The 27,979-nt window shown below is 44.5% G+C and overlaps 1 protein-coding gene across 2 annotated transcripts; it reads left to right on the top strand.

Annotated features, from left to right (window-relative positions):
* Positions 1-477: 477 nt before the first annotated feature.
* Positions 478-27,979, top strand: LOC309557821 (histamine N-methyltransferase B-like). Of its 2 annotated transcripts, none has more exons than XM_082260588.1 (7): positions 478-595; positions 5,777-5,980; positions 19,477-19,529; positions 21,685-21,792; positions 21,923-22,053; positions 23,420-23,513; positions 27,527-27,979. In XM_082260588.1, exons 1-7 carry the CDS (start codon positions 507-509, stop codon positions 27,901-27,903), a joined length of 1,056 nt encoding a protein of 351 aa, XP_082116714.1. In that variant the 5' UTR covers positions 478-506; the 3' UTR covers positions 27,904-27,979. The 2 variants fall into 2 exon arrangements, with proteins under 2 accessions (XP_082116714.1, XP_082116715.1); XM_082260589.1 differs by lacking the exon at positions 478-595 and adding an exon at positions 5,528-5,692.

Here is a 27,979-nt window from a genome sequence, read left to right as displayed (position 1 = left end):
CTTCCCATCCGATCCATTTAGACTAAATTTCACTTGGATGTGACCAGGCTGACTCAACTAGCCAGGAATAATATTATTATTGTAGTGCTTTGGTCTTTTATGGGTTAAAGCAGGCAGTGATGAGGTCAAATATCACTTCCCAACCACCTATCAACCACCCTCTGAAAAGCTATTAACCTGGGATCACTTTTCAGAGGGGTAGCAAGGGCTGCAGGAGAGAATGAGACCGTATGAAGACTAGGAACAGCCAGGCAGGTCAGTCTGTTTTATTGCAGACATCTGAAGCCTGTCTAGCTAATGCATTAAAAAACTGTTAGCAATGTCCACTTTAAGGTGAATGTAGCCGCATTAGTGTCCTCGCAACAACACAGCTGAGTACTGTCTGTGATACTTTCTTTTTATTTGTCAGAATATTATTGCCTAACGCAGACACAAACCTAAACTCCTTCTCTCCATTTACAATAGGCTTTGGCTGCATGGCTTCCTGCACACATGACCTCAGAGGAATGTGTAGGCGGTACAGGAGGGGTGATGACTCTGCACTCCCTCATTCATGTCATCTCAGCTTGCTGCAACTTCACAACTTCCCAGTCTGGTGAGTAAAGTTCTGCTTTCTACTAAACTTTCTATGCACAGAGCACAGATTTGTCAGGACTGGATATAGTACTGCAATAGCTTGTTCCTTGACCTGAACCAGAGTAGTGTCCTATCCCTGGACCTGAACAGTTTCCTGTCCCTGGTACCGAGCAGTGTCCTGTTGTTCCTGGACCCGAGCCGTGTCCTATATCCCTGGACCCGAGCAGTGTCCTGTTCCTGGACCTGAGCAGTTTTCTATCACTGGACCCGAGTAGTGTCCTGTTCCTGGACCCGAGCAGTGTCCTGTTCCTGGACCCGAGCAGTGTCCTGTTCCTGGACCTGAGCAGTGTCCCGTTCCTGGACCTGAGCAGTGTCCCATTCCTGGACCCGAGCAGTGTCCTGTTCCTGGACCCGAGCAGTGTCCTGTTTCTGGACCCGAGCAGTGTCCTATCCTTGGACCAGTGCAGTGTCCTATCCTTGGACCAGTGCAGTGTCCTATCCTTGGACCAGTGCAGTGTCCTATCCTTGGACCAGTGCAGTGTCCTATCCTTGGACCAGTGCAGTGTCCTGTTCCTGGACCCGAGCAGTGTCCCGTTCCTGGACCCCAGCAGTGTCCCGTTCCTGGACCCGAGCAGTGTCCTGTTCCTGGACTCAAGCAGTGTCCTGTTCCTGGACCCGAGCAGTGTCCTGTTCCTGGACCCGAGCAATGTCCTGTTCCTGGACCCGAGCAGTGTCCCGTTCCTGGACCCGAGCCATGTCCCGTTCCTGGACCCGAGCAGTGTCCTGTTCCTGGACTCGAGCAGTGTCCTGTTTCTGGACCCGAGCAGTGTCCTGTTCCTGGACTCGAGCAGTGTCCTGTTTCTGGACTCAAGCAGTGTCCTGTTTCTGGACCCGAGCAGTGTCCTGTTTCTGGACCCGAGCAGTGTCCTGTTTCTGGACCCGAGCAGTGTCCTGTTTCTGGACCCGAGCCATGTCCCGTTCCTGGACCCGAGCAGTGTCCTGTTCCTGGACTCGAGCAGTGTCCTGTTTCTGGACCCGAGCAGTGTCCTGTTCCTGGACTCGAGCAGTGTCCTGTTTCTGGACTCAAGCAGTGTCCTGTTTCTGGACCCGAGCAGTGTCCTGTTTCTGGACCCGAGCAGTGTCCTGTTTCTGGACCCGAGCAGTTTCCTGTCCCTGGACCTGAGCAGTGTCCTGTTTCTGGACCAGTGCAGTGTCCTGTTCCTGGACAAACATTTTTCCTTTGGTAATCCTGCCATGAACTCACTTCCTACCCTAGAGAGACAATGTACTGAGCTGCACTTTCACCTTAGGACAGGGAGTGTGTTAGTACTACAAAACCCTCCCTGCTTCTCCATACCAGGGGGTGTGTTTTGTAGTCCACAGAGATAGAAGGTTAACAATTCTAACTGAAAACAGCCCAGGCACAGAGATTACAGGATTCTGAATGCATTAAGATTTAAAAAAAAACGGGAGATTTTCCCCCTTAATGACTAGGCCATTTTTTGCGATTATGCACTGCGTTATTTTAACAGGCCATTGCGCGGTCGTGCGACGCTGTACCCTAATAAAGATGAAGTCATTTTTTTCCCCACAAATCAAGGTTTCTTTTGGTGGTATTTGATCACCTGTGCGATTTTTATTTTTTGCGTTATAAACAAAAAAAGAGCAACAATTCTGGAAAAAACAACAATATTGTTCACTTTCTGCTATATGACATTCTCACCCCCCCTCCCCCCCCCCCCAAAAAAAAAAAATTAAAATTAAAATTGTTTCATCATTTTAGGCCAATTTGTATTCTGCTACATATTTTTAGTAGAAAAAATCCCAATAGGCGTATTTTGATTGTTTTGCGCAAAAGTTATTGTGCCTACAAACTACGGGAAAGATTTATGTCATTTTTATTTATTTATTTTTTACTAGTAATGGCGGCGATCTGCGATTTTTAGTGGGACTGCGACATTGTGGGGGAATGATCAGACCCCTGACATTTTTGTTGCAGGGGATGCCAGAAATCTGACTTGTATCTTATTGCAGACTTCTGGGAAAATTGGTGAGCCAACCACACAAGCAGGAAATTACATTTCTGGGGTGTGGTCAGTATACATTCTGTGTACAGAACACCTCCAGGCGGCCATATTGCATTTTACAGAAAATTGCAGCGGCTGCAGATTGAAAAGGAAAGGTCATTTTTAAAAACATTCAATTACAATATGACTTCTGTCGCAATTGTATACGCTATATTGTTTTTTTCTTTTTGCAATTTTTTTTTCACCACTAAAGTGGAGTTACCCTTTAAGATTTTTTCACCCTAATGCATTTTATGCATTAAAGTGAAAAACCTTCTGTGCCGCAGCTCCCCCCCCAGACCCCCCTTTTATTTACCTGAGCCTGATCCGATCCAGCGATGCGCTATGTGCTCCAGCTGCTGTTGCTCTCCTCATTGGACAGATTGGTAGTAGCAGGAGCTTTTGGCTCCTTCTGCTATCAATTAAAAGCTGTGACATGGGAGCGGTGGGCGGGGCCAAGTCAATGGATGCAGCAGTGGGACTCGGGAACGAACCCACACGGGTGTCCCCATGGAAAACTGCTTTCCCTGGGGGCACCTGATGAAGAGGAAGAGCTAGGAGCGCCAATGGGACACTCCAGAAGATGAGGATCAGGGCTGCTCTGTGCAAGACCACTGCACAGAGCAGGTAAGTATGATATGTTTGTTATTTTTATTAACCACTTGCCGTCCGCCCACCGTAATATTACTGCAGCAGGGCGACTCGGCTGCGTCCAGTCACGAAGTAGTACTACATGACTGGGGTGCACGTGGTTTCGGCGGCGCACGTGCGATTGGCGCTGCCCTCTCACAATCGTCCGAGAAACCGAGAGAAGACCCGCCTACTTATGTAAACAAAGCAGGCGGATCTTCTGTCAGACAGGCAGGGAGAGATCAGCAGTTTCAGCTAAGCTACAACCCCAATCTCTCTGTGCCTGTTACAGAACCCCCACAGTCAGTCAGTAAGCACATTAGGCATACATTTAACCCCTTTGATCACCCCCAGTATTAACCCCTTCCCTGCCAGTGTTATTATACACTAACAGTGCATATTATTTAGCACTGATTACTGTATTAGTGTCACTGGACCCCAAAAAGTGTCAAAAATGTTAGTTAGGGGTCCGATCTGTCCGCCGCAATGTCGCAGTCCCGCTAAAAATCGCAGATCGCCGCCATTACTAATAAAAAAATAAAATAAATAAAAAGTCCAAAAATCTATCCTGTAGTTTGTAAACGTCATAACTTTTGCGCAAACCAATTAAAATACGCTTTTTGTTTTTTTTTGTTTTTACCAAAAATATGTAGCAGAATACAAATTGGCCTAAACTGATAAAAACATTTCATTTTTACCATTTTATATTGGGAATGTTTTATAGCAGAAAGTAAAAAATATGGCGTTTTTTTCAAAATCGTTGCTCTTTTTTTGTTTATAGCGCAAAATCTAAAAACCGCAGAGGTGATCAAATACCACCAAAAGAAAGCTCTATTTGTGGAAAAAAAAAAGGACATCAATTGTATTTGGGTACAGCGTCGCACGACTGTGCAATTTTCCGTTAAAGTAACGCAGTGTCGAATCGCAAAAAATGGCCTGGTCATTAACCACTTGCCGACTGCCGCCCGACTATATACGGGGGGGCAGTCAGCCCCTCGCAGGCAAAGTGATGTATGGGTACGTCACTAGCCTGTAAGGCTCTAGGGAGCGAGCGCGTGCCGCCGGAGGCGCTCTCCCGCTCCAGCTCACTCACAGACGCCCCCGCACGAGTGAGCGGCGGACCCCATGTCCGCCGCTCACTCGCGATCCTCCGGTACAGCAGGAGAAAGGCAGGCGGCTAATGTAAACAAAGCCGCCTGTCTTTCTCCCCTGTGTAACAGCACAGATCATATGGTCCTGCTATGTAGGACCGTTGATCTCTGCTGTTACACACACAGCCACATCCAATCACAGTAAGATTCATGCCCCTAGGGACACACTTAACAAAACACTTAATAAAGTTAACCCCTTCACTGCCAGTGTCATTTTTACAGTAACAGTGCATATGTATAGCACTGATTACTGTAGTAATGTCACTGGTACCCCCAAAAGTGTAAAAAATGTCAGTTAAGGGTCCGATCTGTCCGCTGCAATGTCGTAGTCCCGCAAGAAAAATTGCAGATCGCCGCCATTACTCGTTAAAAAAAAAAAACAATAAAAATTACAAAAATCTTTCCCTTAGTAAAAGCAATAACTTTTGCGCAAACCAACCAAAATACGCTTTTTGCGATTTTTTTTTACCAAACATATGGTAAAAAAAAAAAATTGGCCTAAAATGTTAAAAAATTTAGATTTTTACATTTTTGGGGGGGGGGGGGGGATTTCATATAAAAAAAATGTGAAAAATATTGTTATTTTTGCAAAATTGTCGCTATTTTTTTGTTTATAGCGCATGATCAAAAAATCGCACAGGTGATCAAATACCACCAAAAGAAAGCTCTGTTTGTGGGAAAAAAAGGATGTCAATTTAATTTGGGTACAGCGTCGCACGACCGCGCGATTGTCGGTTAAAATCACGCAGTGCCGAATTGCAAAATAGGCCCTGGTCAGGAAGGGGGTAAAATCTTCCGGGGCTTAAGTGGTTAAGGGGGTAAAACCTTCCGGGGCTGAAGTGGTTAAAAAAAAAAAAAGTGAGGGTTCACAATCACTTTTAAGGTAAGGAATTTCACATCATGAAATGTCATATTTAATGGAAACCCAAAGCTCCTTGCTAATGCATATAGGCTTTAGCAGACCACATCATTCGGTAACTTATTGCTATGTGTTTTGTTGGAATGCATAAAAAAAAAAAGAAGAAGAATGCATGCATTCTTTAGTGCGATTTCTGTACAGTGTGAAGCCCAGTCACATGTACACATGTAAGAGGCACATAAACACATGCTTCTATGTACATACATTGTAGCATTGCATAGATGTGAATGGTGATGTAAGATCTTGTACTTCTGCTGAGTGTAGTCCTCCTCCTGTTTATCACAAAAAAATAATTCTCTAGGAAATGAGAGTGAAGGAATCAGACAGAAACATCTAAGACATCGGAAGCAGTAAGTGTGGATGAGCTGTGTGTGTGTTGTACACAGCTAATATCTCCCCGGCACAGCACTGAAATCCTCTCTTTTCTTACACAGGGCCGGGAGTCGAGGCCAAGATAAACACAAGAAGCTTTTCATTCTCTTTGCTGCAGAGGAAGAAAACATGGAGCCTGGGATGAGGAGCCTGATGTCTGACAACAGCCGATACGTCGAGTCCTTCCGCCTCTTCCTACAGAATTCCACAGAGCACCAGTGCATGCAGCACTTCATAGAGACCAAACTGGCCGCCATTGTGTCCAGGTACGATACCCGGCTCTCCTGTCCTGCCTGCTGGTGCGTTCCCTTACATGTGTTCTTCTGTGACAGTAAGATATTCACATACCTACACTGTCCTATTGTCATAGTAGTGAAAGGGTCCACTGATTCATCATAGGCCTAGACCTGAACATTAGACCGGGGACAGCCATGCATGCATGTCCTGGCCGATAAACAATCTTTGTAGCAAAATATCTCTGTATAGATATATGCACGTTGTGCCTATGGGGGAAGGAGGGGGGTGCAGGATCATGCAGGCCCCTTTAGGGGAAAAAAATAGTGTTCAACCATTTAGGTTGGCTTTCCTTTAGAAAGCATGGGTCGGCCAAGGTCATGGAGGTGCCCACAAACAAATGGACAATAAAGTGACAGATATTGCTGATGGTCTCCAATGTGAGTAGTGTAAGCTTAGTATTTTTTTGCTCGTGAACTGCATTTGGGAAGGATTGGTAACAAAGCATTGAGCTATTGAACTTGTTTATCACAGAGAAGCCTATACTGGTATTTATCTTTATGCTTACTGGGCCTTGGCTTCCATTGTGTTTTGGCAAATACATGCTTTATGATGCAGTCTCTGGACTGCTTTTCATCTTCTATACAAGTCAGGAGCAAGCAAAAGCAGCTCAAAAGAAACACATTAGCTAGCCACAGGGGCTGACTGGCAAATTTTGGCCCAGGGGGCAAGTACAAAGAAGAGGCCCATGGTGCAGCGACTCGGCCCCCCTCCCACTCTCCCTCTTCCTGGCCTCCTCTTGACCCCCATTCCAGGCTGAAGTTTCCGCTCCAGGTACTCTCTAGTGATCGAATCCAGGTTCCCCACCTGGCCAGCAGGGGGCAGTTGGGGGGAGCTGGGACAGCTGGGTCAGGGCTGCCTGGGGGTGGAGAGTCTCCAGTGGGGCATGGAACCGGCCAGTTTACACCATCCAAGCTGGGGGGGCTGTGCTTTTTTCCTGTCTTCACTCGGTGGGGACTTTTTACTTCTCTTCACCAGGAATCCTTTAGGCATGTCTGTGGCAGAAGCAGTGCAGCCTTTTTATGGGGCATCAGAGCAGCCCGGGGGCAGTTGCCCCGCTGCCCCCTGGGCCAGTCCTCCCCTGGCTAGCCATCAGTTGAGAAATCAAAATGGTTAATAACTGATGGATCTTTTCATAATATTGAAACAACCATCTAAAGATTACATCAGGGGTCGCCAAACTTTTCAAACAAAGGGCCACTTTACTGTCCTTTAAACTTTGGGGTGGGGTGGCCAGATTATGGGGGTGAGGGTAGAAAATGTACTGGGCCCAGCGGCATTGAGAATAAACATGGCCTCAATATTGTAGGTCAGTAGAAGGAGAAGAAGTAGCCTATCATTGGTATCAGTGGGAGGATGGGTGCCCTATAATTTGTGTCAGAGGGAGGAATTGTACCCCATCATTGATACTAGAGGAAGGAATAATACTACATCATTGGTGTCAGTGGGAGGAATAATGCCCCATCATTGGTGTCAGTGGCAGGAATAGTGCCCCATCATTTATACTAGTGGGAGGAAAAGTGTTCCATCATTAATACTAGTGGGAGGAATAATGACCCCTCATTTTCAGTGGCAGATATTATTCTCCACTGTTGGTGTCAGTGGGAGGAATAGTGCCACATCATTGGTGTTAGTGGGAGGAATAGGGCCCCATCATTGGTGTCAGTGGGATGAATAGTTTCCCATCATTGGTGTCAATGGGAGGAATGGTTTCCCATCATCGGTGTCAATGGGATGAATAGTGTCCCATCATTGGTGTCAATGGGAGGAATAGTGTCCCATTATTAGTGTCAGTGGGAGGAATAGTGCCCCATCATTGATACTAGTGGAAGGAATAGTGTTCCATCATTGATACTAGTGGGAGGAATAATGACCCCTCAGTGTCAGTGGTAGGAATTATTCCCCACTGATGGTGTCAGTGGTAGGAATTGTGACTCATCATTGAGAGGAAGAGTACCCCAAGGGCCAATTAAAGGCTAGCAAAAGACTGCATCTGGCCCTTGGGCCATAGTTTGGAGACCACTGGATTAGATCAATCAAAGAGCACATGGGGAGGTGCAGCATGATGTTGCAACAGTAAACACTCAAGAGTCCAGTTGCAGGAAACATAACTTGTATCAAAGTTTGCAATTTACAGCAGGCCCAGAAAACCAACCGGGAACATTTACAGGATATAACAGCGATGTGTAGCAGAGCAGAACTCAAGAGTCTGTCTTGAGGGGCAGAATGCGACCTGGCCGGTCCGAAACCAAATAGGGAAGCTTCTAGGAAGGATGATGTGGTCCAACCCTTTCCCCACTCATCTGGAACCTCTCCCTACCGCTGTTCACTGTCCCTGACAAACTGGTGACCTGTCCTTTCACTACCCACATGCTAAATGCATGTCAACCCTGAGAGCCTGGGTCCTAAATGGACTCTGCCTGACCCAAGATGGCCACTAGAGTCATATGGGGCAGCAGCATTCAGCCATATAGCATCCCCAGTCACCCATGAAACCACAGAGGAACCATGTTCCTCTTGACTTCTTCTCCCTCTGCAATGCCGCTACCTGCAGTGGAGAAAGTAGACAGCATCTGCCTATAAGCACACAGAGTTGGTAGACCAGTGCGTTGAGTGGCTACTTCTCAGCAGAGGGACTGAGATGTGGAATTAAATGTGTAATGTTTCAGTAGAAGCAGGTGATAGGGCAGCAGAGGGTGGGGATGGTGCATCAGGAGGAGGGTAATGGTGCAGTAGAAATTACTGATAAGGCATCAGAGTAGGAGAGAAATTATGCAATAGGAGGAAGGTAATGGCTCAGTAAAAGCGGGTGATAGGTCAAGAAGGAAAGGGAGGTTGAATGGTTGATGGTGCAACATGAGGAGCTTGATAGAGTGGGGAGGTGACGGGGCACAGCATGGCAGAGAATGGGGTGATGGGGCTGCAATTAGGAGATCTAGCTGCTTTGATGAGTGCAGGGACATCATTGCTTCAGGAGGGGATTTGCATGGAGATGTATAGTAAATAGAACATAGAGCTAGGCAGAGCTATCATCAGACACTGAAAATATAGATGACATTGTAAATTTGGTGAATAGGAACCCTTACCATGGCAGAAATAATAGGAAATGTGGGGGGTAGCATATAATTAATTTGTGATGTCATTGCAGCCTGATGCACCCCAAAGACACCAGTCCTGGGGGGGTATGGAGTCAAGGAGGAGATATAGTGACAAGGTGGTATGAGTTTGTGGCTGCTTCAGCAGGGGTAATAACTGATTTAATAAATATGATAAAAAGGATATATTGCTAATATCTATTATCCACACCCCTACAATTAAGTTGCGATTCTGTCCACACCTACAATCAACTGCCTGCCTGCCACCATTTACATCTAGCACAGTGACTTTGTTTTTCCAGAATCCTAGCAGGGCTCGATGTGATGCTCCAGATAGTGCCTAGTACAAATCCCACTTGGACCTGCTGCTGTGTTTGGACTTCTGATTAAATTCAATAGGTAGAGTATGGGGTTAACAATGGGACTTGTTGCCAATGGTATTGATATGAAAGAGATCAGAACACTGATATTTTCCCAAAAGAAAGGTCAACCTGGCCTGCAGTGAATTGTCCTATTACCCCTACAACCAGACATCACACACATTGGCTGGCTCTTGGTCAAGAAAGGTAATTTCACACCTTCTCTGTGGAAGATCTCGAGCCGATGGAGACCTTTGAGCCTGCAGAAAATCAGCTCATATGTCAAACATTCATGTCATTGGCTTTTTATGCATTTATTTTTATTTTGAATAAGTACGAGGGTATCAATAAGTATGAGGATATAAGTAAAAGGATATCAGGACACAATACATTTTGTATATTATAGAGATAACAGAGATACAGGTTATACTTTATAGTAAAAGCCCCAGTGGTATAGAGACATTTTAGGACTTTCTGATCCATATGGGCAGTGGTAGTATTGTGAGCTAGGCTAAAGGCCCATACACACGTACCGATTGTCGGCCGAAAATGTTCGGCCGCCGAACGATCGGCCGATTTTCGGCTTGTTAGTATGATGCTTCCGACAGCCGACAGCGCACTTTCGGCCGAACAGAATCTGTCGTGCAAGCATTAAAATGTTTGTATGCCGACACCAGAACGGCCGATTGTTCGCCAGTCAGTACAGATTTCGGCCGACAGACAGCAGATTTGCAAGACTGAGCATGCTCAGAAAAGAAAAAACACACGGAAAGTTAACCATCACATGACATCACTTCTGCAGTCGGCTGTTGTTGGCCGACAAAATTCGTGTGCAGTCTTTTGCACTTTTCAACAGACAAGACAGCCCTGGACAAAAGACGGCCGATTGTTCGGCCGACGATCCGTACGTGTGTACAGGGCTTAAGGCACTAGGTCCTTAGAAATAGGAGATGAACCGCCAAGGCATGGGATACAGTAGATGCTTCAAGATTTCTCCTGGTGTCAAGAATTTTCGTTTTATGTTACATAGATGAGGAAGCAGATGAGTTTATAGCATTGGGTACAGGGAACTACTAAGGGGGTTGGGGGAAGGGTAGTAGGATCAATCAACTGGTGGGGCAGGTTAGAGGGGAGAGGGGTGTGAAAGTGAGGTAGTCTAGAAGCCTTTTGGTTGGTTTGTGAACACAGCACTCTAACATCCACATCCATTAGCCAGGTGCAAATTCAACACTTGCCCAGACAAGTCCAGCACCCAATGCCTATACCATACACCATAAACATAGACTATGACAGTGGATGATCATAGATCACAGGTGAGCTTACAGTATTTGGCAATGACAATGGTAATGGCAATCTGCTTCATTTCAAATGTGATTTTCTTTCCTGCTTCTAATTGTATTTTGTAAACCTGTTTACAAATAGAAGAGTTTTTATTGTTTCAACAGTTTTCCAAACACATTTGTTGGGTGCTAGTTGCACTTCAAATTAATGTGGCCCCCAGGATCAGGCAGTCTGCTGCAAATGAATAATTGTGTTTCTCACAATCTTTTCTAAACACCAGTGTCTATATTGAAGAGGACCTGTCCACCATCCAACACATAAAGGCCTACTGGGTTCCCATTTTATGAGCTCACGCCTATTTCTGAAATTGTACCCGGGGTGTAGAGGATGTTGGGTATTTAAAAAAGAAGTATTGGATTTTTTTTTTTTTTTAACCACTTAAGCCCCGGAAGATTTTACCCCCATTCCGACCAGGGGGTATTTTGCGATTCGGCACTGCGTGACTTTAACGGACAATTGCGCGGTCGTGCGACGCTGTACCTAAACGAATTTGGCGTCCTTTTTTTCCCACAAACAGAGCTTTCTTTTGGTGGTATTTGATCACCTGTGCGATTTTTTTGATCACGCGCTATAAACAAAAAAAGAGCGTCAATTTTGCAAAAATAGCAATATTTTTCAAATTTTTTTATATGAAATTCCCCCAAAAAAAATGTAAAAATCAAAATTTTTTAACATTTTCGGCCAATTTGTTTTATGCTACCTATGTTTGGTAAAAAAAAATCGCAAAAAGCGTATTTTGATTGGTTTGCGCAAAAGTTATCGCGTTTACTAACAAAGGGAAAGATTTTTGTCATTTTTGTTGTTTTTTTTTTTAACGCGTAATGGCGGCGATCTGCGATTTTTTTGCGGTACTGCGACATTGCGGCGGACAGATCGGACCCTTGACTGACATTTTTGACACTTTTGGGGTTACCAGTGACATTTCTACAGTAATCAGTGCTATATATATGCACTGTTACTGTAAAAATACACTGGTAGTGAAGGGGTTAACTTTATTTGGGAGGGAGGGGCTGTGTGTGTCCCTAGGGGCGTGCTTTCTACTGTGATTGGCTGTGGCTTGAGCTGTAAGGACACTGATCAACGGATCTAAATAGTAGATCTATGTGATCAGTGTCTTTACAGCGAGAATGACAGGCAGCTTGTTTACACAAGCTGCCTGACATTCTCCCTCTCCCCCGCCGATCGCCGAGTGGCCGGCGGACATCGGGTCCGCTGGTTACATGCGCGGGGGGGTCCGTGACCACGCGGGAGCGGGAGCGCGCCTCCGGGGGCGCGCGCTCGCTCCCTAGACCCTCACAAGCAAGCAACGTAGCCCTACGTTAGTTTGCCTGTGAGGGGCTGACCGCCGACGTAGATAGTCGTGCGGCGGTCGGCAAGTGGTTAATCATACTTACCTAGGTGGATGCAGCATACTTGCCAACTGTCCCCTTTTTTCCTGGGACATTCCCTGCAAATAGGAGCCTGTCCCAGGTAATTTATATTGTCCCTGGAAGCGCCTGTTAATCGGGCTGCCCATAAATGTTACCCAGAAGTAGTGCAGCTGAATGGGAGACTTATTCCAACTCTGCTACTGTGGCCTTAAGCTTGAAATTCCCTTTATAATTTCCTGTAATTCTCTCTATATTGGAGTAGACTCTATAATCTGATAAATAGGCAAGATTAATTATGCAGAGTGGGCGGAGCTTCAGGGAAGTGGGTGTGGTAATTGATTTTTTTTTTAAATGTTGACAACTATGAATGCAGCATCGGTCTAATGCGGCATCTTTCCCCCGTCGGCTCCAAGGCTGAGAACCGAGCGATCAAACACCGCAGGTTGCTCGGTTCTCAGAGCTCTGTGAGCAGAGAACTGGTGACTGTCAGTCACCGGCTCTCTGCTCTGCCCCCCCACGCTCACTGGAGTTTTGGGCTGAGGAGGGGGCAGGAGCAGGCGGTCCAGGCATGTGGATGGATCCCGATCATATGTTTGCCATCTTTCCTGAGCCTCGACCGGGTCAGTGACGTTAGCCGACAGCGGGCTTTAGCCTGCTGTCTGCTGAAAACGAGTAACAGGAGTGAACAACGATCTGCACTCCTGTGATCCACAGGAGAAGTACAGCCAAACAAGCTTTGGCTGTACTTCTCCTTTAATATTTGTAAGGATGACGGGTGATTTTGCATGACATTGACGCTTATATTTGGCTGCCCATTGGTGAGCCCTAACACCATGCTGCCACATATACAGTATGTGGCAGCCCCAGCACTGTGACTGCACTGTCACCAACAGCTCCAGGTCACTGTTGACAATCTGGAGCCAGTAGCTTGGGCTCCCGATCAGGTGATTGCTTTGGAAGCCAATCACAGTAATCACATGATCAGGAATTCCCTGTAATGCCTTCGGAATTATGAATTCTTAAAGGGCTGGCTCCCAACGGCTGGAAGGGATCAAAGGATAATTTTACTTAACCTTCTTAGCGGTATTCCCGAGTGTGGCTCGGGGTTAAATTTCAGAGCCAAAAGCGGTAACCCCGAGCCACACTCGGGGTATCGCCAGAAGCATCGCTAGATCCTGTAAAAGAGGTTTCTTACCTTGTCACCGGGATCCAGCGATGTGTCTCGCGGCGGATCTTCCTCCCGATCGTCTCCGTGCCCCGGCTTCTGTCTCCTGCGACGTGACGTTCGCAGGGGGGTGGAACCGGCGGCAAATTCAAATGTAAAAACACACCAAACACACTGATACCATTCAAAATAAAAAAAAATCACATTAGTTTGCCCCCCAGTGCCCTTTCCTGCAGTTTTTACTTTTTATGTATATATATATATATATATATATATATATATATATACGTAATTCTTGTGAATGAGCAGCCCAAACCAACTGTATACATTATATATATATATATATATATATATATATATATATATAATATATGTATACATAATATCTGTATACATACATACATATATATATATATATATATATATATATATATATATATATTAATATATATAATAAATGTATACAGTTGGTTTTTTGGCTGCTCATTCACAAGAATTACATGCAAAATAATGGTACCGCTTTCAGCACCTAAAATCCAAAAGAATCATACCGCCAGGGAGGTTAACAGTGTACCATGTTCTTTTTGCCTCCCCGATGCATACTTACCTCCATCCCATGGCCAGCCTCATTGTCTACATTCTTTGGTAAAATCTTTTCTACCATGGCGGTACCTGGACAGTCGATCTTCATGGACTCCTTAGGTAGGGGATGCCTAGGAGATGCCCCAGATAAATCTATAAGGGATCACATTGTAGTGTATTAACACAGACAAGCTGTACAGGTTGCTTCTTTATTCACTGCACCAGTGTTAATTTCGTCGACTAAAACCGACTAAAACGTTTTCGTCGACTAACACAATTCAGATGACTAAAATACGACTAAAACTAAAATGGCATTTTAGTCTTAAGACTAAAATACGACTAAAACTAAAATGGCATTTTAGTCAAAAGACTATAACTAAAACTAAATCGAAATTTGCTGCCAAAAATTAACACCGGTGCATGCTCAAAGCATAAATAATAACATATTCGATTTTTCACTCCAGGACCAGCAGTAGTATATAATGAGTTTGGAAATTGTAGAGAAATGCTTAAATAATGCATTACAAATTACAATTGAACTACACCCATTAGATTATAGATGACTAAAATGAGTTTTAGTCGACTAAAATGTAGGTCGTTTTAGTCGACTAAAATATACTGGAGTTTTAGTCGACTAAATACGACTAAAACTAAAACACTTGCAGAAGACTAAAATAGGACTAAAACTAAAATGCCATTTTAGTCCTAAGACTAAGACTAAAACTAAATTGAAATTTGCTGCCAAAATTAACACTGCACTGCACATCAGCATGCAACTAACTTCAGCCACACCCAGCTCCCAGACATATACATAATTGTAACATTTTGCAGACAGCAACTTAACCCGTTGCTTACCATACTACATTCCCTCCTCTCTTTGAATAAAACATAACATGCACAACGTATTAATAAGATTAACAAAATGCATGGATGAACAACTAAAAATTTAACCTATAAACTCCTGACTATACACATAGTCCTTAAGGTAGGCTGGTGGATTTGTTGCTCGTTTTTCTCTTGGCCATTCCGATGTGGATGGTTGTGGATTGAAGTCTGGATCACTGGCATTATCATCACTACTCTTTGCCTGTTCGCCATCTTCCGATACTTGACCTTCTGACTCAATAAATTTCTTCACAAATGAGGAATTACGCACTTTTGTGTGTCCATCTAAATCCTCTAAAACCACTTGAGTACCTCTTTTCTCCTTTACAACATAAGGCTCAGGTTCAAAGGACGGAGCCAGTTTGTTAAACTTTGAAGCAACACCTTATCACCCTGTTGAAGGCCACTAGGTTGACAATGGCGGCGGTGGTTTGCATACTGTTCAGCCCGGATCTTCCTTTCCTCATCAATATGCCGAAAAGGTTTCTGACTTGTAGGAGGACCCCCAATGTCTGGCAATTTTGTCCTGAATTTACGACCACAAAGAAGTTCCGCAGGACTAACGCCAGTGACAGTATGCGGAGTTGTGCGATAAGCCAAAAGAAAACGCCACAGTTCCTTTTTCCAGTCTCTTCTCTCTAAATGAGCAATCCGCAAAGCTTTCAGCAAGGTTCGATTCTGGCGTTCCACTTCCCCGTTAGCCTGTGGCCAGTATGGAGTTGTACGATGATGTTCAATAGCATTTGATTTCAGATAATCCTGAAATTCCTGAGAAGTAAATTGGGCACCATTATCACTCACAATCCGTTTAGGCAACCCATGAGATGCAAAAATGCTCTCCAACCCCTCAATTACAGTTGATGATGTAGCTGTAGTGAGAACTACCACCTCTTGCCACCTTGAATAATAGTCCACAACAACTAAAAGATGGTGTCCAGATGGAATGTCGCACAGATCAATGGCTAAATCTTCCCATGGTCCCTCATCCTTGTCAATTCCTGGCCACCAGACTTTCTCACGTAATCTTTGTTTGGTGCGTACAATGCCTTGATGGCCCTCATGGGCTAAATGTAATGTACGTTTCCGTAAATCTTTAGGCATCACAATACGATTGCCACGTAGAACTAGTTGTCCTGCAATACTCAGCTCTTGTTTGATTCTGTGATAGCTTGGGTCACAATCCACCCAAACCCCTTGTCTTACACATTTTCTCAACCAAGCAATTTCCGGATCCACAGATGACAATTCTTCAACCTCCCGCGGTGTCAATGCCTGAGGCATGGCGTTAGTAGCCACAAAACGAATGTACCTCTCTGCCAGGTTATGAACAGGTGCAGAAGACTGAGGCAATCTGGAAAGTGCATCTGCCGCATTAGTCGGTCCAGATCTGTACCGCACTGTAAAGCGATATGGTAACAATCTGAGAACCCATCTCTCAATTCTGGCGGATGGTTTTGAGCGTGGCGAATATATCACTTCCAGAGGCTTGTGGTCTGTGATGATTTCAAAATCAAGGCCGTAGAGATAGGTGTGAAACCTTTCACATCCCCAAACAACAGCCAAAGCTTCTTTCTCGGTCTGAGAATAACGTCTCTCTACATCAGTGAGGGATCTGCTTGCATACTGAATAGGCCTGTAATCGCCTGTGCATTGTCTCTGAACCAAGATGGCGCCTAACCCCACAGGGCTAGCATCGACAATAACTTGGGTGTGTGCAGTAGGATTGAAATAAGCCAAAGTTGTGGCGCAAGTCAGCCGTCTCTTAAGTTCATCAAATGCACCTTGTTCCAAAAAGCCCCACTTCCACGGGACTGCTTTGCGAGTCAACACTCTCAAAGGTTCACTGACAGTCGCCATATCTGGAATAAACTTGGCACAGTAATTCACTAGCCCAAGAAAACTGCGTACTTCTGCAGGGTTTTCAGGATTTCTGGCATCAGACACAGCTTTAATTTTACAGTCCTCCGGACCAATGCCCCTGTCAGACAGCACATGGCCCATAAAAGTCATTTTATTCATTTGAAATGTGCATTTCTTCTCATTTAATGTTAACCCTTTCTCCTTCAAGCGATTTAGCACTGCACGGAGACGTTCATCGTGCTCCTGTGTGTTTGTTCCCCACACAATTATATCATCAGAAATGTTATGCGTGCCTTCACAACCATGTAGCACTTGCTGAATCACATGTTGATAGGCCTCCGGTGCGGACGATACGCCAAACATCAACCTCTTGTATCTAAAAAGACCTTTATGGCTTGCAAATGTAGTGATGACTCTAGATGCTGGGGTCAATTCAATCTGATGATAACCCCATTTCAAATCCAGTTTACTGAAGACACTTGCCCCATTCATTGCATGCAGAACATCTTCAATAGTGGGAATTGGATGTCTCTCTCTCTGCACAGCTTGGTTAGCACATCTCATGTCCACACAAATCCGAATATCTGTGCCCTTTGGTACAACAACTAACGGCGATACCCACGGAGTGGGCCCTTCCACAGGTTCAATAATGTCAAGGTCTAGCAGCTCTGCCAGTTTGTGCTCAACAGGTGATCTCAGGCTATAAGGAAGTCTGCGTACTGGCTGTGCAATAGGCTTTACATGTGGATCAATGTGAAGCTCCAACTGAAAATCCTTTAATTTTCCAAACCCAGAGAAGCAATCTTTAAATTCCTCTTTCAATGCAGAAATAGCAGGAGACACCATATTCTCTCTTGCGCTGCCTACATCACGGCCAATCTGTAACACCCCTAGTGCCATTGCGGTTTGACGACCAAGCAGAGGCGACCCTGTGCCATCTACAACATAGAATTCGGTCTGCAATGGAGGACCACTCTCATGTGTTTGAACAGAGGTATAAAATTTGCCTTTAAGTTGCAGTGGTGTACTGGAGCCATAAGTATAAATCTGTTTAGTGGTGTTACACAATTTAAGGTGATTTTCTCTGCCATTAAGACTGTGCCAAGAAGCCAAGTCCATAACATTGCATGTAGCTCCAGAGTCAATCAACACTGACACATCTGTATTTCCAATCTTAATGGTTAATGTCCCAGCTTGCAGAGAACACAGGGAGAATATAAATTCACAGTCAGGAGCACTCTCTTTATCCTCAGCTATAACATTTACTTGTGCAGATTGTCCTTTGGTTTTGTTATCTCTGGTTGTACTTCTACACACAGCTGCAAAATGACCTGTCTTTCCACAAGCAAAGCACATTTTATTCTGTACCACAGTGCAGTCCTGACTTGTGTGTCCCGCCCTGCCACATTTATTGCAGGTGATATGTAAAGTCCTCTTTGGAAAACTCTCTTTCCTACTCCAGAAATTCCTATTATTATAGGTAGGTTTGGAGACTGTATTGACAGATGCAGTGTTCTTGGTTTCAATATGCAGAGCCTGGAGCTCAGACAGTTCAATGGCTCTTGCAATCTCCTGCAGACTAGTAAGTGTGAGACTAGGTTCTCTCAATAATCTCCTCCTGAGGTGCACAGATGTGCATTTCTCTATGACCTGATCTCTGATTATCTCCTCAGTTACAGTCCCAAAATCACAAGACTTTGCCAGATATTTCAGCCTAGTCACATAACTGTCTGTGGTTTCTCCCAGTTCTTGCACAGCCTGTCTAAACTCATATCTTTCATAGGGAATATTTTTCTTTGGCTCAAAGTACTCACTCAGTCTATTCATGGCTGTCTCATAGTCTGAATCTTCCCCTGTTGCTCCCAGGGTTTCAAAAATGTCCTGAACTTGAGGTCCAGCTAGATGCAGCAGCATGGCTCTCTTCTGAGCAGGCGCAGTCACTCCTGTGGCTATAACATAGAGCTGAAATCCCTTCATCCACTTGTCCCAGCGCTGTGAGAAACAAGTGTGGTCTCCAGACACATCAAACGGTCCGATAGCCGGTAAATCCAGAAAGCTAGCCATCCTCGTCGCCAAAATGTAGTGTATTAACACAGACAAGCTGTACAGGTTGCTTCTTTATTCACTGCACATCAGCATGCAACTAACTTCAGCCACACCCAGCTCCCAGACATATACATAATTGTAACATTTTGCAGACAGCAACTTAACCCGTTGCTTACCATACTACACACATGATCTGGCATGGCTTGCACAGAGAAAATTATAACAAAGGATGAAAAACATTGTGACATGCATTTAGCGAGGGAGTCATTTAGGTGAAAGGAATTAGGGGGCATGAGATGGAAGGATAATGGCACTTTGTCTTAAAGTGCGCATACCAGCAATGAGAAATATAGAAACACCAGCTTTACAGGAGGAATGAGACCACCCATTGCATTTACATATGTGGAAATACATTAACAGAGACATGCAGGGGCTCCATTTGTTCTTGTCAGTTGTAAATAAAAAGAAATGGTGACTGTGTGACCATCAACTTTAAACAAGGTTTGCTTGTTGGGCAGGTTTGAGCTCCACTAAAAACATGGGTAGTTGGGGTTTTCAAACATGGCAGCTATAAAGATGTACAATGAATGGACCAGGGCAGATGTCTTTTGGCATTTACTCTGCTTTCGGGAGTTGTTTTTCTATTTATTGACAAACTGTGCCAGTTCAAAGTACATCCGATTTGTTCAACCCTCGCTTGGTGAACGTATGCTCTGACCATTTCAACTCTAATGCTTTGACTTTCTCTTGTCATGTCTTTCTCAGCATAGGCGATGGGAAGTCAGTCATCAATGTCCTTGGAGTAGGAAGTGGCTCAGGTAATATTAGCTATTCATAGACATTACAGAATAAACTTATCCAAATATTATGAAATGCAAATTCACACTGAGAGCATATCATAGGCAATCTGAGGTGCTTGCTCATGCCTTAACCTTCATCTTCCACCATCCCAATCCTCTACTTCATAACTTCAAAATTCCTATGCACATACCAGATTTCAGAAAGTCTTTGCCCACAGATGAGCACTCATCCATCTTGCATGCACCACTATGTGACAGCCATCAGGCCTTCTTATTGGCTGCTCATATACTGCACTGTGGGGAGCATAGTGGAAATGTACTCCATACAGGGGCATGCCAAACTTCATAATGTCTTTGCATAGGGATAGGCCCCTATCCCTCTTCCCTATATCAACATGTAAAGTGTCATCAGGCCTGTCCATAGGCTGCTCAGATACTGCACTGTAGGGGGCAAAGTGAGGATGTGGCCTAAATGGGGGCACGGGGGGGTATGTGTTTCCCGTATTTATAAGTACTGATTTTTCCAGGTGCTGGCGCTGCCAGGGGGTGTGGGTAAGGTAGAAAAAGGCAGCTTAGAGTGGGTTCACTTAAAATGGCAATGTGAGATTTCTTACTCATCGGTATGTGTTAAAGGTTAAATGCACTTTTCACCGGATCCAACAACAGCCCTACCTTTCCTTAGGACTTAAACCCTTCCATGCATTGGAAGCAGTGCAAAAAACACCACAGGTTTCCCCAAGTGTGAGAATATCCTACAGGTAAAAGCTGATTTTTTGGTGACTCTGGAGGAGGTTATATGGACCCTAAAGCTGTCCATACATTATTAGATTTCTAATACAGTTCTTCATCCGGGTTAAACAGCATAGATGGACAATGTTCCCTACTGGTTGATTGTACTTTGACTAGAACAGCAGCTGCAAATGCTTGGAAATTTTCCAGCAGGCTCCTTAAACAAAAGTTGATTGCACATTTGGCTTTCGTCAAATGAAGCCAGGCCACCGGCTGAACAAATTTCAGCACGTGGCCAGCTTTGAATGAATGGCCAGCATGAGAGTATTGGCTGCTATGAGTGTTAGGATTGAATTCTAGGTATCAGTCTTCCCATTGCAGCTTTTCCATCAATATTCAGCTTGCTGGATTGGTGAATTTTATGAAAAGAAAGGAATAACGGAGTAAACTGCATGTGCCCTGCTGCACATATCAACCAGGTTGCGTAGAAAATCATGGCAGATCCAAAGAGTAAAGAATCATAGCCTGCTCTGAGCTCTGTAGGCTGCAGGTGTGATTGCTTCCCCCTGTCTTCTGGAGGCTTCCAGAATGTAGTGAGTAGGAGAGTCAAATGAGCAGCCTGAATATTTACGTGGCTCCAGCCAATCCCTGGGGGGGGGGGGGGGGGGGATTCTCAGATTGTGGCTGGGAGAGTGTATAAATCGTTTGGAGCCTTAGACAGCAAGGTTCTTTTCTTGGAGGAAAGAGTAACTCCACTTTTGTTGAAAAAAAGATAATTCCCCTCTGCCTGATCTATGTACATTACAGGGAGTTTAACAAACTTTGTTGCAGATTCCTACCTTTTGTTATTCTGAAGAAATCCCTGTTTGTTTTTCTGTGCCCATGTACTGAGTGAGTCTAATGGGAGTGGTTTCATAATTATCAACCAGCTGCTGCACCTGCAGGGCTCTAATGAGGAGAATTGCAGGTCCTGCATCCCTTTAGGTGTGATTTCCTATTGGAAATATCTCACCAAAAATTTAATTTTTGTTGCAGGTGATGCCAAAAATCTGACTTGTATCTTAGGCAGACTTCTGAGAAAATCAGTGAGCCAATCACACAAGCAGGAAATGATGTTTATAGGGGTGTGGTCAGTGTGGTCAGTATACATTCTGTGCTCGGGGTAGCCATATTGCATTTTGCTGAAAATTACAGCGGCTGCAGATTAAAAAGGAAAGGCAATTTTTAGTAACATTCAATCACAATATGACTTATGTCACAATTGTATATGCTATATTATTATTTTTTTTATTTCCTACCCCCCCCCCCCCCCATGAAAGTTAAGTTACCCTTTAAGCCCTTAAGCCCTACAAATTATGAAACATGCTTCCGAATAAAACAAACTAGAATATTTTGACTTGTTTTTGGAGTGCTAGAAAAAATAAACCTGTTTTTCTTTTTTAAGGTGAAATAGACTTGCAGATGCTCTCCAAGGTTCATGACAGATATCCCGGGATCTCCATTAATAACAATATTGTTGAGCCCAGCCCTGAACAGTTGTTGAGCTACAAAGGTGAGCCTGCTATCTGCACTTTGCTCTTTTAGCACTTAGCCAGTCACCATAAAGCAGGACGAAGTTACTTCATCCTTTCCAAAGTTCATTTTGAAGATAAATCCCATCACATTGTGTTCTGTGTCTGCAGAGCGTGTGGCCAAGACACCTGGCCTGGACCATATAACCTTCCGCTGGAACAAAAAGACTTCTACAGAGTTTGAGGTGCAAGTGAAAGGGGAGAAACACGATACAAAGTATGATTTCATTCATATGATTCAGGTAGGTGCCATGTTAACTATGAATTAGATCAATAAGTCAAAATAAAAAAATAACTGATGGTAAAAAAAAAAAGCCCAGCAGTTATAAAAATTGGAAAGCAGCTCTTGCTGCAATACTCTCCTTCAGTCTGACACTGCCCCCTGTAGAAAATCAATTCCTCCACTAGATGGTGCTGCTGTTCTGAGTTAAGAGATGGCCACTGTCATTCAACTCACTTCCTGAGTCAACCACCTGGGAGTGTGCATTACAGCAACCTGGGCTCACGCTACTATAGCAGTGAACAACGGTTGCACATCTGCGGAAGCACATTTTTTACATTTTTTTTTTAGCCTTATTGACTACCATCAAAGCTTGGGAGGTCGAAGGTGGCAGGTCCAAGCTCAAACTTTACATGAAGGGCTCTTTCACAGGGGCGACAGTATCACCTGGCGGCTGCCAGGCCAGGCCTGAATGTCAAGTGATTTTGTAATAAAATACTGCGCCACAGCCTCAAGCCAATTCTTTGACCTTAGTGGGAGCATTTGACAGGTGGCACACAACTCTAGTAGGCTGATTAAAAATTGCCACAACTGCAGCTGCAAAGCATCTTGCCCGTGGTCTGTGTACAGCCCTATCCAGTTGCAATAGTAAAATCTAGCTGGGTGCTCAACCACCTGCTTTTACTGTCTTCTCCTCTGGCCGCCCCATGTGAAAATGCCCAAAATGTTGAGAATTGCATATCATTTCAGCTGCTGAAAAAGTAAGCTACATTTGTGTTTTAAACATAGACATCAGAGTCAGCTAAAGACATCAGAGTCCGCTAAATATGCCTGAAGACTTTCCCGTTTTTTAAAAATGCGTCGCCCTTCAATGTGCTCCTTGCTGCAAAGGCTAGTTATAGGTTGGGATGGTTGTTTTTGTTTGTACTGTTGGTAATTGGTGCGGGGATGCACTGGATACCCTCAGCTGCCATTGTGCTATTGTTAGGTGTCCCGTGCATCCCTGTAATTTTAAAGGAAGGGGTGGGCTCCCTCTAGGCATACCCGCCCTTAATCTATCTATTATTATTTTTGTGCTTCAACTCGGAAGACTCTCAAAATGAATGAGTTAGGACTGCAGTACACTGGGGTGCCATGACTTGACAAATAGTATTTGCAAATGCGTGCCAACTAAAGCCCTTGGTTTAAACGTGAACCATTAGACAGGATAATTTGGTTTGTTGCAGGCTGGCTGGTAAGTGAGCTGGGAATTTTTGTTTGTTGTTTTCTGAAGACTACCCTAGTCTACCTATTGAACGAGGTGTTCTTTAGGACGATTAAGAATTAAATTGGGAATACCCCACTGTACACCATTGCAGTGCATATAAAAATGTCTTGTGTCATTACAGATGCTGTACTATGTCAAGGATATTCCTGCTACTTTAAAATTCTTCACCAGCTTGCTTTCAGCAGAAGGGAAACTTCTTATAATCCTTGTATCTGGTAAGATTTGATCAAAACACGCTTGTTTGGGTTGATAGAGACATACCCAGCTGGACATAGATAGTCCAACTATCCTAACATCCATGGCATTTAAATTGGCCAACTGGACATAAAAAGTGTCCAAATGGACATAGATATTCCAACTATCTGAACAACCTTGGAATTAAAAATGTTCAACTGGACATAGATATTCCAACTATCTGAACAACCTTGGAATTAATGGGCCATACACACTATTAGATTTTCTGAAGACTTTTTCCTTTAGATTTACCAAAACCATATAATATGAGGTCAAACCTAAAGACTTTCAATTTGTATGCAATCTGGCAGGCCCTTGCACTACATAAAAAAGGTAAATCTGAAGGAAAATGTCTTCAGAAAATCTTATAGTGTGTATGGCCCATTAGTGTCCAACTGGACATAGATATTCCAACTATCTGAACAACCTTGCAATTAAAAGTGTCCAACTGGACATATATATTCCAACTATCTGAAAAACCTTGGAATTAAAAGTGTTCAACTGGACACAAATAGTCCAACTATCTGAGCAACCTTTGAATTAAGAGTGGCCAACTGGACATATAGTCCAACTATCTGAGCAACTTTGGCATTAAAAGTGGCCAACTGGACATGAATAGTTCAACTATCTGAGCAAACTTTCTGTTAAAAGTGGCCAATTGGACATATAGTCCAACTATCTGAGCAACTTTAGCATTAAAAGTGGCCAATTGGACATATAGTCCAACTATCTGAGCAACTTTAGCATTAAAAGTGGCCAACTGGACATACATAGTCAAACTATCTGAGCAACCTTGGCATTAAGAGTGGCCAACTGGTCATAGATAGTCCAACTGTGAGAATGGAAAACACAATCTAAGTGCATTGGATCTCACACTACAGATACACTATACAGCTATGAGGCTGCAGAACAGGAATGACTAGATACACTCAGGTACTGGAAAGTGCACTGCTATTTTTCAAGAGGCATTCCAGACAATGGGACATTTTTCTGCCTCAAAGTGCAACTTAACCTGAAACTATTATTATTATTTTAACTTGGATGAGAAAGTAGGGCTATAACCCCTGTCAGTTTATTTTTTTTTTGCCATTAGTATCCCATTGGGGACATTTCCCTTCACTTCATGTCCCATAACCAAAAACAGGAAGGGAGAAAAGGTCCCCGCAAAGAGAGGGAAACCTAAGGTGTCACCAGGGTAACCAGAACTAGTGTCCCCATTAGATGATTTCCCCTCTATTAGTGATGTCAACCCTAAATTAAGTGTAGAAGTATTTCCAGGTCTTGTGCCTGATGTGGGTCTGCCATTGTTACCGGTGACACCTCCAACACATTTGAGTTGTGACCCCAGGTGTGAGAACTGAGACAATGACCATTCGGCATCTTTGGTTTGTTTTGTTTTATTGTATTTGGGGATGGGAGAAGGGAATGAGTGGGATACTTCTCTGGCTCAACTAGGTACAAGTTTGGGACACTGAATGCCGGCCAACGCTTCCTGGTACTTTACAGTTACTATGACACTGAACTTGTGCTGGAACCTCGACTTTAACCTGACTTTTAACTCAGAAGATCCAGGACTGTAGATTACTTGACTCCTGACACTGCTTTAGCTCAAAAGTCATTAAACAGCTCCCTCCAGCCCTGCACTGGCTGAGGTAGCTCCTTGTAGATACTTTTGCTGCTGCAACTCTTAACCTTGTACACTCCACACTGACTTTCAGGGCCCAAACTGCAGGCGCCCCCTTTATCACTTCAGGGTCCTCTACCTAGGTACCCCCTCTAATACTTCAGGGTCCTCTGACCAGGCACCCCCTTTCACAATTAGCTGACTCCTGGATCCCTAGAACCTTCTCCGGAGTGGTCCCCTCTGACACTAGGCAGACCCCCAGGGGAAGTCCACAGTACTCACGACCTTTGTAGGCTTTCCTTGAACTGGACCCCTCTCTCTCTCCGCTGGTTCTCGGCACACCGAATACCCTCTACAGCTCAGCTCAACACTCTTTGGATTCTCACACAGCCACCCGACACACCCGCTTCCTCTGACAGGAGGAGAGACATCCATACTCTCCCTCCCGGGACTCTGCTTCCCGCCAAAGACGCTGAGTCATGCGTTCCCTTCAAACTTACACCCAATCCCAGAATCCTCTGCAGCAGAATCTGCCTTCTGGGGTAGAAACAAGCCTGACTGGGCCACTGATTGGCTTTCCTCCACTGCCCAATGGAAATCTTCTCACAGAGCCAGTGGGGAGACTCCCCTCTCAGTAACCACACCTGGGAGACATGACAGTCCAGCTGAAATCATGCCCCTGCTGTTAGGCAGCCCAGGCCCACTATACTTTACCTAACACCTACCTGTTGGGTGCTACATAAGTATTTCCTTTACTTTCACTCTTGATGATAACGGTAAACAGAACAAATAGAGAGGGTGAATCCCCTAATGGGCACAGACAGCAATAAAAACTGATAGGTGTCCTAATCCCTCTCCACTCCACCCAATACTACAAAAAATGACCTAAGCAATGTCACCCTTCATCAGGAAGTTTGTTACTGTCGGGATCACCAGATGAAAATAAAGTGAAAAAAGAAAACAAATGCAACCACCACATGTAAAGACTGGTGCTTTGAAATTTTATACATTTTTATTCTTGGGTTAAAATGAAATATAAGGTTTGTGTGAAGTTAAGGGTCAAGTGTTATGCTCAGGTTAAGGGCTAAGCTTTGAGGTTAGGGTAAGGAGGAGCATAGCTTTTTAGGGTTTTGGGTGAAAGACTTAATGGGAGGAAATGTTCCATTTGCATTAGAGCCCAACTCATGCGTTTTGGGACAGATGTGGTCCTTTGCTTGCTATTATCCGGCCCTGAAATCAACAAGACAGGTCATAATTTTTGCCATAATTCTTGCCATTGACATCAACAGTGTGGCATTATACTTCTCAATGACACCTTTGATGGGCCACTATTCCTCACACTGACACCAACAATGGTCCAATATTCCCTCCTCCCAATACCAAAGATGGGGTATTGTTTACTCCCACTGGCAGCTGAAGTAATCAAATACAATGCAGGGCCAATAGTTTTGTACTGTACATGTGGACAGCAAGGGACCACCTGCGGCCCATAGTGTCAGAGAGAAGGAGAAGCCTCCCAAGGCGAGGATCATAGTAATTTTTACAGCTTATTCCTCTACTCCTAGACTTAATAGGAATTTAACCCTTGCACTGTGAGAGGGGGCCCACTGCAAAGGTAATTTTTATGCAATTGCTGGATTTGCAATCCACTGCCCTATTGACAGCTTTTACGGCCATACTGACACTGTCCACTGCTGTACTGAAACTCTCCACTGCCCTACTGACACCTTCCACTGCCCTACTGACACCTTCCACTGCCCTACTGAAACTATTTACTGCCCTACTGACACCTTCCACTGCCATACTGACACCTTCCACTGCCCTACTGACACCATCCACTGCCCTACTGACACCATCCACTGCCATACTGACACCTTCCACTGCCCTACTGAAACTATTTACTGCCCTACTGACACCTTCCACTGCCCTACTGACACCATCCACTGCTCTACTGACACCATCCACTGCCCTACTGACACCTTCCACTGCCCTACTGAAACAATTTACTGCCCTACTGACACCTTCCACTGCCATACTGACACCTTCCACTGCCCTACTCACACCATCCACTGTCCTACTGACACCTTCCACTGCCCTACTGACACCTTCCACTGCCCTACTGACACCTTCCACTGCCCTACTGACACCTTCCACTGTCCTACTGACACCATCCACTGCCCTACTGACACCTTCCACTGTCCTACTGACACCATCCACTGCCCTACTGACACCATCCATTTCAAAATCAGAAATCAAATTTATGGGTAGAATTGCCCTTCATTCGGTTGCCCACTTTATTTCTAGTATCCATTTATAAGTAAAAAATATTTGCTTTACAGAGTCTAAACTTGGCTTCACTTTTGCTAACAGGGAACAGCGGGTGGTCTACACTTTGGAAGAAATACGGATCCCGTTTGCCTCTGAACGATATGTGCCTGTACATCACAGCGGGTGACGTAGCCGACATGTTGGGTTCAATGGGTGCCAAGTACCAGAGTTACGACTTGCATTCTGACATGGACATCTCAGAGTGTTTTGTGGAAGGGGACCGGAATGGGGAGCTTCTTCTGGACTTCTTAACGGAAACCTGTGATTTCAAGAAAAATGCCCCAACTGACCTTAGAGAGGCGGTCATAGAAGACCTGAAGAGCTCTGGGTGCAGCTCTATACGGGACGGCAAAGTCATTTTTAATAACAATCTTAGTGTGATTGTGGTTGAGAACAAAGAGGCATCACCCCAACCATGAAATCCTTCTCTACTTCAATTAAGAAAGACAAACATTCCTAGGCATTCATTGAGATTGAAGAACTCCATATGACATT

The sequence above is a fragment of the Pelophylax lessonae genome, assembly GCF_965119305.1.
Source record: "Pelophylax lessonae genome assembly, chromosome: 6".
NCBI lineage: Eukaryota > Metazoa > Chordata > Amphibia > Anura > Ranidae > Pelophylax > Pelophylax lessonae.
This window is presented reverse-complemented; position numbering and strand designations above follow the sequence as displayed.

What these genes read in the sequence shown, in the direction of transcription:
- LOC309557821 (XM_082260588.1), top strand. Translation starts at nt 507, where the DNA reads ATGTGTAGGCGGTACAGGAGGGGTGATGACTCTGCACTCCCTCATTCA. An exon ending in CTGGCCGCCATTGTGTCCAG is followed by an intron (nt 5,981 to 19,476) that starts GTACGATACCCG and finishes TGTCTTTCTCAG; the next exon opens with CATAGGCGATGGGAAGTCAG. An exon ending in TGGAGTAGGAAGTGGCTCAG is followed by an intron (nt 19,530 to 21,684) that starts GTAATATTAGCT and finishes TTCTTTTTTAAG; the next exon opens with GTGAAATAGACTTGCAGATG.